This window comes from Vombatus ursinus, unplaced genomic scaffold, assembly GCF_900497805.2.
Source record: "Vombatus ursinus unplaced genomic scaffold, bare-nosed wombat genome assembly UNPS02014801.1, whole genome shotgun sequence".
NCBI classification, from domain to species: domain Eukaryota; kingdom Metazoa; phylum Chordata; class Mammalia; order Diprotodontia; family Vombatidae; genus Vombatus; species Vombatus ursinus.
In genome coordinates, this window is record NW_020954579.1 from 25,173,529 (window position 1) to 25,188,699 (window position 15,171).

Here is a 15,171-nt window from a genome sequence, read left to right on the forward strand (position 1 = left end):
TAGGGAATTAGTACAAAACATTGGAAATTATTACAAGCTTGGATAATGAGATCCAGTTGGCAATGCTGAAGAAATTGTAATGATTCAGCCTGGAAAAAAATGGTAGAAGGATGATTTGGACAAATCTTTAAGTATGTTAGGATCCCGAAAAGAGGACTGAAGATAGTAATGAACTATCATTCATTAATATTTTCAGAGAAGACAGAACAAGAGAGAAGTGTAAATGGATAGGGATAGGGAAAAGAGCAACAAAGAATTCTACAAAAATGCTAGGGTAGATAAATAGACTAGCTGGGGGATGGAGCACAGAGAGAATGGGGAAAACATCATTTTCCTTGCAATTCTTTTAAAACAGATTAAATTCTTTAGGATGGTTTCATAGCCTTACCTGGAAACAGGAGAATGGGTTAAATGGGTTAACTGTGTAAAAAACCCATCCTGACCAGAACCACTGATTATTTTTAAGTCTTTAAATCAAAATCAAACTTACATTAGGCTAACAATCATAACGGTGTTGGACTTGGATTCTGGAAGATCTGGGTTCAATTTCATCCCCAAATGTTACTAGCTATTATGTGCCCTGAGCAAGTCAAACTAATTTCAGTCTCCTCACCCGAAACATGGATAAAAAATACCCTTAGCATTTACTTTCACTGAGTTGTCATGTAGCCATGCACTTAGCAAACCTTAAAAGCAGGATCTATGACAGCTGTAAATAGTGTTAGAGCTGATGATAAACTAGGAAGCCTCTTCACGTCTCTTGCCTCAGTTTCCACAGGTGTCCCACACAATCTCCATGATCTCTTTTTCCATTTTCAAGCACTTTGTGATGAAAATTTAATGAGTTTCTCTTCTGTATATGGTACCATAATCCTGAGAGACCTTGGGAATACTACTGAAAATATTAGAGTCCCAGTCCTTTAGCTCTTACTGTGAAAGCCCACTGGGTCTTGTGCAAGATGAACAACAGGTACCCAGAGAGCCCTTAAGTACCTTCTTATATCCCCTATACTTTTGTCATCATTCTCACATTAATAGATCAACAATTAGTCATTTTAACTGGTTAATTTCCAACCAAATGGCAGAAACTACATCCCCAAGAAACTCCTCTTTGTGATGCTGCCACACGGCTTCCCCCTTCCTGTACAAGACCATTTGACTAAAATCACATGTTCACTCATCCACGTTTGAAACCACTCAAAGTTTTGCACTGAAAACTGACACATGGACTTCTTAAAATAAACCCCCTTCTCCTTTCACTTCCAAAATACTAGACTACTGTTTGAGCAGGAATTAAAAATGGGAGTATATTGCTCCTAACTCAGTTAACTGGAATAAAAAAGTATTGGAATTTTTCTATAATCATAACAAGATGGTTGGGGGGGGAGAAAAGTGAGCTCAGTTTTTAAGAACGCAGAACTTTGCAGAAATCTCTACATACTCTAAGAAAACTGATTAAGGCTGTTTTCTTGTAATTACTTTAAGAAAAAAAGAAAAACCTGACCATGCTACAGTAATTGTACCCAGATGGCTTGATTGTTTCTCTCCAGTACTGTTTTGCATCAAGTTGCCTGCAAGGATCTTAAATTCCTATGGAAAATGGTAGCCCGTGATGCAAATTTCATATTGCACACTCAACTCAATCTCCAACCTTAATATGCAAAGCGATTTCAGCTGTCAGGTGGCAGGCGCTCTGGAGATTGAAAGTCTTATTGTTTTTTCAGACTATTCTTATCTCTTATCTTGACAACATGACACACAGCATGTTGTTTTCCATACACTGGGCATGGCAAAGGCCCCTCTTACAAAGCCAGTACAATAGAGCTGGCCCTTCTGGATTCCGTATCACAACCAATGCAATTTAAAGTATTTGTTTATAAGTCTTTCCCTGTCAGTTTAGGGCTTTCAAGTAGTCACTCTGACAATTGAACAAGACTGCTGCATAAAAGCAGGCACACTCCCTCTTTTCCTGAGGCCACACTAACTTGCATTCAATATATTCCTGGATTCACACATCAGGGGGCAATTAGGGTTATTGAGAAATACACAAACGAGTATATCCTAGAGATTACCAGGCAGTCAGAGGACCTCTTCTCTAACTTAATCATGGAATGCTGGTCCTAGCATAGCTTTACTGTGGCATCTAGGGTAATTGAAGCCAAACTTGGTTCCAATAGCTTCACACAAGTCGGGCCTCATCAAGTGAGTTCTTTCAAAGGACAGGAAGCACTTTGAGCCAGTAGAGGGCCATCTGCTTGGCCCAACTTATTTCAAAGGAAGGCCAAGCTCACTGATGTTAGAACAGAGGATTTAATGGGAGGCAGATGAGTCTACCTTGGAGAGGAATATACAAACACTGCCAAAGCAGCACTCTAAAGAAGGAATACAATGGAGTGCTCTTTGGTAGAGATAAAAATCTGTACCCCAAACTAAACTTTCTCTGGATGCTCTTTTCCAAAATAAATGCATTACCCTAAACCCCTAATTCCATATAACTTCCACTGTTTTGTTTTAAAGAACAGTCCTACCAAAAGTCATTGTAACTTACAGCATTTACTATGTATATTTCCCAGAAAGACAGAGTACCCAACCATATTCATAGTTATAGTCTTTCTTTCCCAAGAGGACCATTTTTGTTCATCTAACCATTACTAAAGTGAATGGAACCAAGAAATTTGGAAACAGTTTAAAATGGCCCAGGTTCAAATCCCATCTCAGACATTTACTAGATTTAGCCTCTCAGCCTCAGTTTCTTGTTTATCAACAAGTGTTTATGTTCTTGTTAAAAAAATAGATGGATGTTACCTGTAGCACTTAACCTTACCGAGCTTTGAGGTTCAAGAGAGAATTTAGGTAAAGCACTTTTTTTATAACCTTAAAACCCAAGATAAATGCCAATTATAATTTTTCTAGTTATAACAGTGCATAGGTAAACAGCTAGAAGAGTTATACAATCTATAAAGAAGTTGGACTATATTGTTTATGGGCATTTGACTAGGCCTTGGGGCAGTTTTTACATTTTATAAACGTGGGGGTGGAGTGGGGAGAGGACCCTCCAGAACTCTACTATGGTCCAAAGATTTATTTCAGTCAAAAGAAAGGGAAATCCTACAAGTGCTTGTCATCCAACATTCCAGGCATAACAAAACATATTAAGATAATTTAATGTTTCAGATGGGCAGTGTGGTGTAGGGGATAGAGGGTTGGCCTGGGAGTCAAGTCCTGCCTGACACATACTGGGCAAGTCACTGAACTTCAATGTGCCCCAGGAGCATTACTTAAACTCTGCCCTGATGGTACTCATCTGCAGAGAGAAGCTTCTTGCGTTAGTCCCCATAAAAAAAAATAACCCTCAGACAAGATAGAACAGCTCAAGTTTGGGTCATCAGAATCTCTGACAATGAATTTATGGAGTGAAAAAAGTGGCCTAAATTAATGTGAGGATATATAAAATACTTCAATTCTCCAAATACCACTCCACAAGAAGGGAAAGGTTGTAGTGATGTGTAAATGCAGACAAAAAAATCAATAGTGTCATGGAAAAATTTGATAAGAGAATGCATTAACTCCCATGCCCCACAACCCAGACAGAAGGCAGCCCTAGATGCATTATAAACAGACCAGGATCTTCCTTTTCCCACTCAACACTCCAGAACATTAATTCCAACTAAACCTGGTACAAACCCAACTTGAGCCAACCATATTACATCCCCCCAATAGACTAGGCTCTACCTGGCCACAACTTGCCTTCAATGAGCTTAAATACTAAGACTACATAAGTCTTTTCCAATCATTCTCAAATAGACTTGACAAGACCACCTGGGGATTAACATACAAAGGTATAACATAAAAAAACAAACAAACAAAAAAAAGTTAAGGCCTCTCTAAGGTAAGTGGGCTGGGAGGCAGAGGCAGAAAACCAAGCCCTTAAAAGTGACAGTACAAGACTACCTAATTGAATATGGGATCATAGGATGACAGATTTAACCAGCATATGGGCAGTATCCAAGAGGTCTTAAATCACCTGTGCAATGACAACCATCCAGAAAAATATTCTTCAAGGTCTTGAAGAAGGAAAACAAGAGGATCCTTTATTTTCCATTTTTGATATATACCACCTCTGGAGATGGTGCTGTTATCCCCACCCCCAGTCTACCTAGGTAATAGACAAGAAGCCCCTCAAGGTACCCGCCTGGTGTTTATAAGAACAGCAACTAAGACATGGCTCCACTCTCTATCCTTTTCATCCTTTCATCCATCATTTAGTTTACCTGTTTATTAGTTCCCAAAGGCCCAAGTGCATCCCATTAAAAACACAACAATGGTTAAAATTAAATACCTAGAAAGGAAACAGTAGCCCAGAGCACAGACCCAGCAGGTCAAAAATTTCACTATTTTGTTGACCCTTTTCCCTTCTGAGTCTGGATACAATACTTTAAAATTACAAGGTCAACTTTCAGGAAGGCCACTTGGAAGAGAAAGAGGAAAGGGAAAAAAAACATAGGGGGACCTGTCATTTGAACAGGTAGGTTAGAAGCTTTTCCAAAGATAAAGTATCTTAAAAGACTTGGCCATTTTCTAAATGACTATCTTTTGAATCAACAGAGTACCCCAGAGACATCCACACTTTGGGTTAAAGTCTTCATGAACTAAACTATAATCTTTAAATTCACAAGTACTTAAAAAAATGAGCTAATATACCATCAGAAAACAAAAGCAAAGGTCATTGGAAAATATAAGAAGCCTCTCTATACTCAGAATTTTATTTTGAGGCAATATCTAATTCAATATAAATGAGCCACAATCTCAGTTATCTATTAACATTAAGCTGGTCCGTTTCATAGGCTCTAAACCTATGAAAGTCCAAATTATATGGCTTAACCAAAGTAATGTAAGTGTGCATGTTATTTCTTGCTCTGCCACCAGCTGCTTCCCTTTTTGTATAATTAAGCTCCATACAGATGGACAGCAGAATGACCTCTTCCACAAATAGTGGCTTAGTGGATTTGGTGATTCAGAGGCCTTTTAAAAATGCTTTACTCTCACTCAACTCTAAACGCCAGCACAGTGAAAGAGCTAACCCACATTAATGACTATTCCTCAAGAGCTTTTGAGGCTGGTTAGGTTTCATGCTTCTAACTTCATCACCCTCTTTTAATCAAAGAACAAGATCACAGAGCTGATTGTAACAGGCTGCTGAATCAACAAATCCTTGAGACAGTGTTTTCTCATTATGGTGTGAGTGACTCTTTCCCAGTCCTTTCTACAGGTGCTAGTGACAAGCTGTGTAAGACTCAGAATATGTATCCTACTTCAGAAAGGCTTTTCAGTCTACTTCTTCTAAAAATACAAAGTTCACAGAGCCACTATTTCCCAAAAGTTCTTACCTGTATCCATTTTCAACAACTTCTGTGGACCTCACATTTGCTGTAGCCCTTAGAGTTTTGCTGGACAGGCCAACCACTGTAGGCAAAACCTTGCCTTTAAAGTCCTCACAGCTCCATTCCTCTTCTTCATTTAAGGTGGGGAGATATCCACAGACCACCTTTAAACTCCCAAGCCCACTGTTGTTAATATAAGCTGGGTTTTCTCCCCCACTCCTTACATATTCGAGGTATATATCAGAAGTCAAAAACATCTGGTAGGCATTTTCCTCCATCACTGTCTGAATCTCAGTCTGAGCTTGATCAAACATGATGGAATCTATCTGCTGTTTCTTAATGCTATCTCTTATGTAGGTCTTGGTGGCTGGTTTCAGCTGCTTGGAAACGATACAGTTATTTTCGATGTACCTTTTGTAAATTGCTTTGGCTACTCTTAAAGTTTTGGTATCCTTAAGGTTCATCTGCCTGAATCCATTGCAGGCAAACCAAAAGTCTAAGGTATCCACACACTGCTCCCTTTCCAGGAAAGTCCGAAAAAGATAAGCCCCATCCTGATCACCCAACAAGGAATGTAAAGACTTGGTCCACCTGGCCAGAGGGGAGTCTGGGGATGCCCTGCCTTCAGGCTCCCCCAAGCCATCTTCATTCCTCCTAGCGTTGGAAGAGATAGGCACAGCTTTGATGACTGGGCTCTTGCCCTGACCAAGGTGGACAGACTGCTGGCATGGTGGTGTCTCTCCTTCTTCTCCTGGCACTGGGGGTCGAGGGGCATCCTCTCTGAAGCTACTGCTAGGGTCTGAGATATGAGTCACCAACACAGCACTACTCATGGCGATGGAGTGTTTCTCAGTTTCTTCTCTTTCAGTTCTCCTCTGCAATCAGCGCGTTCTCTCTTTCTCACTCAAGTCAGCAAAGGCTCCTCTGAACCTTCTCTCTGCAAGGGGAAAAGGGGGGAGGGAGGGAGGGACGGTGGAAGAGAGAGAGAAAAGGGTATTGATCTAATCAAAACCAGATCCACCCAACATCAAAGGGAGAAAGTAAACAGGCTTTTCAACTCCTCACATTCAAATCAGGCAACCCAGCTATCTCCAATGTGCTAATCAAAAGTATCAGATACACCATTTCAAAAGAGAAACCTGAACTCCCTGCACACTTTTCCAGTTAGGAGGTTTTAAAAAAAAAAAACCAAGACAGGGTTGAAGAAATAACCTTCAATAAACCCACTCCATCCAGCGAACCTTATACAGCAAAGAGCCCGGTCTCCAAAGGAGCTTTCACCGCCCCTTGCTTGCTTGCTTGCTTGCTTCCTTCCTTCCTTCTTCCTCCTCTACCCTGTCCTGATAACATCCGAGAGACCCAAAGTTGAAATCGCAGGTCGCTGGCAGGTGAAACCAATTTCGCTCAATTACCCCAACTTGGCTTTGGGTACAGAGAACTCGAAACGTGCTCTTCCTCCCGCATATGGTTCCCATTCCTCACCACCACACCCCCTTTCCTTTCCTCTCCACTCCTCTCTCTTCTCTCATTCCTTAAAAATTCAGATTATGATCCCCAGAAAGGAGCACTCCCAGTCCGTTGCTGAAGCTGCTGTGCACGGAACATACATCGTGGATGCTGCCTGCGGACCGTCACCCCACCCCCAACTCAAAAAGATTCAATTTTCTAGCTGCTTCCAGACCTTGATTTTAAAATGTCCACCACCACCCCAACTCCCCGACCGGGTCCTCACAAACCTAAAGGATACTTTAAGCCCTTAAGGGATAAACAGTTACCTGCAGCGCCCTCCGCTCCCGCCCACTTCCCCCTTCCCCACCCCAGCACACACCAGAGAACCGACCAACTCATTACCTCCCTAACCCCAAACTTTTTCTGAAGCCAAAGCGGCTCAACTTCCTTCCCACCCTCTCACTCCAAACACACACCTTTTCCCCGCAGAACAGAAGAATGAAGAATTCAGAAGCAAATAAGGGGAGGGGGGTGGAGACATTCTCTATAGCTTTGCACGAAGAATCAAAAGCTCCGCACCAACTCGGTTTGGCTTCCCCGCCAAAAAATAAAATACAGAAAATCCTCTAACAGACCGATCAAGTACACATGAGAGCCTCCAAGGGGTAGGACGCTCAGACGCAGGGGCTGGAGACCAACTGGGGTGGGGGGGGGAGTGGAACTGGGGGTGGAGTCTGGGATGTTGGAGCCCCACAGCCTCAGCCATCCCAAAGGGAGGTTTGCGGTGCTAGGAACCAAAGCGCGGCGGGGAGTGAGGGGTGTTGGAGGGAGGTCCCCTACGTAGGAACCCCACGGCCTCAGTCACACACTGGGGAGGTGTGCGGTTCTGAGAACCAAGGCGTCGGGTGGGGGGGTTCCGGGATGTTGGAGTACCGCAACCTGAGCCATCTGATCTGGAGGTCTTCGGTCCAGGAACTACAGGAGGGTTGGAGGGAGAGCAGAGGCGAAAGAAGCCGGGGAGGGGGAGAGGAGCTGGCAGAAGGGCAGTGGAAAAGAAAATGAGGTTAAATCCAAATGTTGGCTAGCAGATCTACCTGAAAGGCGAAGGCATAGCGAAGTCGGGTTCTCATCTCCTCCAAGAAGGGTTTCCCCAGGTAGAGTCTTCCCACTCTCGGAAAAAAAAAAAAAAAAAAGGCAACCGGACCCTTTCCCTTCGGAACCAAAGACACGAGGAGGAAAAGCAGCAGCAGTCTTTACAATCCAACCGGCGCCAGGGTACCGGGGCCGCGAAGAGAAGAAGAATCTTCAAAAGGACCAATCCTTAAACACCACCCCACACACATTAAATTAAAGGAAAAAAAATAATAAAACTCCAGAAATGGCGACGGGGCTGGTAGTCTCTCTTTTTTCCCTCTTTGCAAAAACAAAACAAAACTAAAGGGAAAAAAAAGGGTAGAGATCTAAGGCGGAAAAGGAGAGTGAGGGGAAAAAAACCCTCAGTAAACTCCTAAGCCACTTGCTTCCTTCGCGTCCTAAGCAACTACTGACCCCCTAACTAAGCTCTCTGGGCCCCTTAGGACTTCACAGGGAGTAGCTGGAGGACGGGGAGGAGGGAGGAGGGGAAAGGGGTGGGGGCAAGAAAGGGGTGGGGGTAAGAAAGGGGTGGAGGGGTACGAGAACTGCCATCCTTTCATCTCACCTACCAAACACTCACGCAGACGCGGGGCGGGGGGGTGGAGCGCGCACACATAAATAATAATGATAATAATCAGACCACAAAAAGATCTCTCCCTACCTCCCCCTCCCTCCCCCCCGCGCGCGCGCGCGCGCGCGCACACACACACACACACACACACACACACTTCCCCACTTGGATAAGTATTTGCCATAGATCTTTCGGCTTTAGGATCATGAATTGGGGAGAGGGGGCAGAGGGGAGGGCTCCCGGAGAATCTACTCCCACAGCCCCCAACATTCCCCTCCCCTACGCAGTCCGCCGCTCTCTTCCTTGCTTGCCTGGGAGCGAGCACCGAAATAGCTTTCCTGAAAAACTTCAAAGCCTCAGCCAAGAGCACATCAAAGGGTTCCAGAGAGGGGCCAGCGCCGGGATCACTGCATTCTTTGCAACTTACCGTGGATCCACTAGTCTGCTCCACCGCGAAACCTCGAAGGCTCCTAGCACTGGGCCCCCTGGCCAGGACCCGGGTTCCGTACCCAACCTCCCCAGTCGTGCCCAGCTTTGCGAAGGCATCAGAGAACATGGGCAGCTTTGGTGGGGGAACGCGGGGTGGGGGGTGGCGGTGGTAAGGAAGGGGGTGGGAATTAAAGAGTAATGTATGAATTTTTTTTTAATCTAACCGAAAGGGGGGGATGAATGGGATCGCTCCACCACCCCTTTTTATGCAAAAGATCCGATGCCTCTTCCACCACCATCCCAGCTTCCCTTCCCTCCCCCTCGAACCCCCCTCCCTCCCCTTCTTTCAACACAGGTCTTGTTTCCAGCAGTCATTCCATGCACCAAATGTCCTCCGGGCTATTCCAACAAAAACTGAGCTGTGGGTTTAACTGTGCACATCAAAGGCAGGAGCCGAGAAGCAGGGTCCTGAAAGGGAGATAAGCGCTTTTCTGCAACACCCCTGTCCCCTTCAACTAACCCACAGCTCTGGAACATAACACCACACATACATACGTACGTTCATACATACGCACATACATACATACACACACAGTTTGGTCTAGCCCCCTCCCCTTTCAGCCCTCTCCTAACCCCTTGCGGATCTGAGAGCTACCCCAATCCTTTCCTCCCCTCCTGCCGCAGCCCCCTCAATGCAGCCAAGAACCTGAATTCCAGGCAGAGAACGGGGGGGGGAGGAGAGGTGTTATAATTTGGGGTTACCGCCCCACCTCAAAACATTTCTTTGATGAGGATATTCCATTGCACATTACATATACATTACTATACATATTAATATATGCAAACATGGCCTTTTTTTTTTTGCAAAGGAGTTTGGACACTCAGAATACAGATATTTACATCCATTTTATGGATTATTATTTTTTTTTAATCCCCAGAGTTGTTACTAAGTTACCAGGACCTTATCAAAGAGAAGCAATCTCGAGCCAACTCCCCCAGGCTTTGGAGCGTCAGAAGTAAGTGATCCCGCCGCCCCAATCATATTAGCCCAGCAATCCCCACAGTGCCGGAGGAGCCTTAAAGGGACAGACCCCCTCCCACCCCAACATCCCCCCCCACCGAGTCCAGCACCCCTGGTCTCGGTCGCCGCCCTCAGCCGCCGCACGTTCCACTCCCTACGTTAACCCTTCCCGTGCTGACCTCTCTCCTTTCACAACTTGAGTTTTTGACTTCTCTAAATCCCTGCTTCTTTTTTCCGTTCCTCTCGCCCTCCGCCCCACCCCCAACCGCCGGATTCTGCACCCCCCACCCCCCACCCCAGCACTGGAATGCAAGTTTATGTGTAGCATTCTGGCTGTATTCAGTACTGCAAGCCCCGCAGTCGATTTTTTTCCCCCTATCATCAAACACTTGCCCCCGCCCCCGTTCCCCCCGCCTCCTCTCTCTCCTGTTCCCTTTGAATTAAAGTTTCCCTGGGGAGCTTTAGCCTGCCTACTGGAGAAGGTGGTTTCATACCTGTGAGTGGTACTGGTAAGATTTCAACCAGTCCAAGCCTGAGCACACACATGCGTGGATGTGTGCATGTATGTGAGTTTGAATCAGTTTTATGTGCACAGCTACGATTACAGCTGGGTAATGCAATTGAGCTTACTCTATGGATGATGAAGGGGAAGGAGATGTGTGAGTAGATGCCTAGGTGCTGTAGGGGAGAAGGGGGAAGCAATTCCTGACACCTAATTAGAAGGCATTTCCCAATCCAATTAAGATGAAAATCCGCAACTTCACCTCTTGTTCTTGTCCCAAGCCTCTTTTCATTAGGTGGACGTGCACACACCGTCTATGTCTCGTAGCCACTAAACTGTTCTAAGGTGTTCACATCCTCCCATGTGCTAAATATTAAAGACATGGAATATCAATTCTCTAGACACAAGGTTTTAATGTTTTGAAAATATCTCAATCCCCCCCCCCCCCATGCCTTCTTTAAGTTCTCCCTCTATCCTGGAGCCCAAAAGACCTGTGGTCATAACCTCCTGTCCCTGGGAAGAAAATAGTCTACAGACCCAGAAACATTAAGGACATTTTTTTAAGAGATGGGAGAGGTGTCTTTTTTCCCTTCTGGTGCAATGAAACCCTCTTTGTAACGTGATGACTTAATTGTTAAGTTTTCTTTCTTTTTTAATTAAAATACAGTGTGCACCAGAATTCCAGCGTGCTGTGTGTGGCAGTTTTCCCCAACATAATCAACATTACTTTTAGCTCAACACTTTGAAATAGCCAATTCTTCAAGTCACTTTTTTCACCTTGCCTTTCTTGCTGAACTTAATTTATGAGAATCCCTTTAAAATGTGAAGGTGCCTACTACAACCTATTATTAGGCCTTCAGAAGAACTATTTTTTCTCAGTTGCAAAAAATTGTCTCTCGGTGACCTGCGGAGAACAGAAAAGTATAGATCTCTCATTACCCATCTAACTAAGTATAAGAAAACAAAGTCTGAACCCCCCCCCCACCCTCCCCACCCCCGGTTGGCTACCCTGTGCCCTTAGCCTCTATAGAGCAGGGCTGCTCTTTTGTTATTTTAGTGAGCCTAACTAGGATGAGGTTAACCAGAAGCTGACGTGTTTAGGAGAAAAAGGATTGAGGGGCCCCAAAAGCACTGTTGTCAAAATAGAAACCACGTCCGATACCCTTGATCTCCTTGGTAAATTGGCGGACTGACTTCCCTCTACATAGAACTACACCTCATCCACAAGCAATTCTCTGCACTCCACCTTACCCTTCCACACACACAGAATGTAAGCTTCTCGAGGGCACGGACTATTTTCATTGTCTCTATCTACAATGATTGGCGTATAGTAGGTATTTAATTAATGTTTGTTTAAATGAATTTGACGTAGGGTTTTGTGTATTGAAATCTGTTTTCTGGGTCCATCTAGGGGAAGAGAAAGGGAGGACTTTGTGAGTGAGTGATTTTTGCCTTGGGGGGTCCCTAATAGGGAAGACAACAAATGTATTTGTGATGAAAGGAGGAAATGGGAAGAGGAACCCTGTAGGATGAGCTCAGAATTCAACTTTCTAACTCTTAAAGAATTCAGGAAAATAATGCAAGCTTCTGTCCCATCATAGTTTGTGACCAGGTTGTGATTTCATACAGAGACCTACATGTTTGCATAGATTTCAGTTGCACCATTGATGGAGGTGTGACTTAGTCCAACTATTCTGAAAAACACTTTGGAATTATATGGAGAGGGGGAAAATTATTAAAATGTCACCCTTTCATCCAAAGATCTCACTACTAAGCATAGTCCTCAAGGAGGTCAAAGATAGAAAAGTACTATTTTTTTTTTTGTGATAGCAAAGAACTGGGAACAAAATAGATGCCCATTGATTGGGAAATAGATAAGCAAACTGTGGCACATGAATGTGATGGAATATTATTTCACCATAAGAAATGATGAGTATGAAGAATTCACAGAAACATGAAAAGACTTATATGAGCTAATACAGAGTGAAGTAATCTGAACATAAAGAATAATATACAAAATGACTGAAACAAGGTAAATGAAAAGAATAGTAACACCAAACTAAATGCTATATAATTGTAATAACTAAGCTTGGCCCAGGAGAAGAGATGGGAAAATTTATCACCTTGGAGAGATGGGTGATTATAAATGTGGAGTTGTATTTGCTGTCAAAGACTGTCAATGTCTCAGTTGATTCTGCTCAATATATCAAAAAAAAAACCCAAAACCAAGAACTTTGATACAGGAGATGGCTCCCTGGGGAGCAGAGGAGAAAGGGATATATTTGGAAATGAAGGTGGTATAAAAACAAAGACATAGATCAAAGTTTATTTGGGGAAAAAGGACATGTCCACATATACTTAAGTGGCCATCTCTCAGGTCTCGAGGCACTGAGCTATTTCCAGTTCACATTTCCACAAGGAGCATTGGTACAAAAGGGTAAATATAACTGCCATTTGTTTAGTTTCTCACAGAATAAAGAGCTTTAACACAGAAAAAATCCAATCAAAATCAAAACAGGCCATGTTCAAAGAGAGGGTTTTTTAAATGGAAAGTGGACACTTTGCCTTCAACGGTGGTTTCTCTCTTTTCTTCTCATAGCTTCCACAGGCTTTTTATTCTACCCCCTGGGTCCACTCTGGAAAGTTGTTAGAGACTGTAAACAGGGTTCCCTTTCACTCCCTGATGGTTTTGTGGCAACAGAACTGAGGAATGAATACCTAGTCCTCTTTCTTAGCAATAACACATCTGAGCATTTGGTTTCCAGGAAACATGTTTGTCCAGCCACTGACCTACCTAGTTCAGTGATGTTTACTATTTATTTCATCTTCTATCATCAAGCACCACAGGCTGGTACCAAAGACAAAGACATATGACCTCTTGGATTTATGGGGTCACTTGACCACTTGTTGCTCATACTGCCACAGGAGGAACCAAAACCCTCTCTACCTGTTACCCAGTCTCTTTCTTAGGAGAGTATGGTTTTCCATTTTTCCTGTTCTCCCTGGCAGCAGATATATCATGTGACCAATTGTAATCCTGTACTGTTGCCTGGAAACTGGAAAGCAAGGTGATGGATTACTGCACATGCTCACTGTTCTCTCTTTTTCTTTAAAAAAGAAAAAAAAAAGAGAAAAAAACACCCCACGGAGAATGAACAGCACACTCTAGCTCACAAGAGACAAGTTCAGTAAAACAAAGAGTGGTCCTTTTTTTTTTTTTTCCTGGAACTGTACATTGTCAAAACAAATCTAAGAGAGTAAGAATCCTTTAGAAGGGAACCTGAGAGATCACTTGCCTCATTTCCCTCCCTTTAGGCAGGACCTCACCTTAATTATTCCAGAGGAGAAACCAAATTTGTCAGATTTTAGGGTTGGGAATTCTAATTTTAAAAAATTGTTTTTGTTGTTATTTTTAATCTAGAAGATTTTTCTCTCTTTTGTGATGAGGTCTGGGAAATATGTGTCATTTGGATTAGTGAAATGGATAGTGCCTTCTGGTGAAGAGAGGGCATATTCTACTCCTATTAGAAAAGATAAGTTACCTTGAAGGAAGGAAGCTTTAAAAGAGGATGAAAGCTTTTTAAATGTCAGTGAAGAATGAGAGCAACCAGCCCATCACCCACCACAGAAAAGGAGGTTAAGGGAGGCCGTGACACTTCTGCTGTCCTGCCATTCCCACTCCACCAACAGAGATAATTTGGGCAAGCCAGTCTAGTTCTGGAGAGCCCTACAGAATAGAAGACCTAAGATAACTTCCTTTAGCCCTGTCCAAGGCCAGCCCGAGGATCACAGATCACAGGATTTAGAGATGAAAAGGATCTTGGAAATCATCTCGACCAACTCCCTCATTTTATAAATATGTATCTGTAGTACCTACCTCACAAGGCTGTTGCTAGGAAAAGATTAGATAGTATATCTAAAGCTCCTTGTAAACCTTAAAGGATTAAACATCAGTGATTGTTATTATAAGTGAGGAAACTGAGGCCCAGAGAAAAGAAAGAACTTGTTAAAGGTCACATCACTCAAAAAGGTAGAATAGAAACTAGAACCCATATTTTGTGGGCAGTCCAAGTCTTTTTTTTATGAGACAAGGCCTCTCTATGTCTTCTATACTGGTAGTACAATGGCTACTCAATGGCTCAATTCTAGTACTTTCTTCACAGAAGCTTTAACCTGTTCATTTTTTTTTCAACCTGTAACAGTTCAACCCTTCTTAGGCAACCTGTTGGCCTGCTTCTGCTAGAGACTCACCACAATAGTGCCAGACAGTGCAGGCACCCAATCAGTTTTAGCCTGCTGAAGCTCAGAACACCTTAACTCAAGCCAATCCCTAACCTTAGCTTCCCCAGCATCAGGGACTACAAGCAAGTACCACCATGCCAGGCCTCCAATACACTTTCCCTTTAGCCAGCTGCCTATCCAAGACACCTGGTAAATTAAAGTCCCATTCCCTTCACTGCAGAAGCAGAGGACTTTGAATATAGACTTCTACATACCTTGCTAGACGTAGTCAATGGGTTGGTTAGTTTTGCTGAATTCCTTTTTTTTCCTCTTTCTTTGTTACAAGGGATCAAAAAGAAAAAGAAATATATTTTTTAAGTGCAAGTGAGGTCAAAACAAAAGATTTCAATAAAAATTAGATAGATAGATAGATAGATAGATAGATAGATAGATAGATAGATAG

At 43.3% G+C, this 15,171-nt stretch overlaps 1 protein-coding gene across 5 annotated transcripts in view; it reads right to left on the bottom strand.

The window, feature by feature from the left end:
* The window catches only part of AXIN2 (axin 2), an 84,846-nt gene that overhangs the window by 34,624 nt on the left and 35,051 nt on the right, over nucleotides 1-15,171 (bottom strand). For 2 of the 5 annotated variants that reach the window (XM_027873047.1, XM_027873043.1), the window contains exons 1-2: nucleotides 7,925-8,390; nucleotides 5,388-6,318 (exon numbers count right to left, since the gene is read on the bottom strand). In XM_027873047.1, the coding sequence (XP_027728848.1) occupies nucleotides 5,388-6,214 (827 nt within the window). In that variant the 5' untranslated portion in view covers nucleotides 6,215-6,318; nucleotides 7,925-8,390. Of the gene's footprint in view, nucleotides 1-5,387; nucleotides 6,319-7,924; nucleotides 8,391-8,962; nucleotides 9,065-10,479; nucleotides 10,538-15,171 lie in introns of those variants that run through there. The other 3 variants (XM_027873045.1, XM_027873044.1, XM_027873046.1) reach the window with 3 other exon arrangements.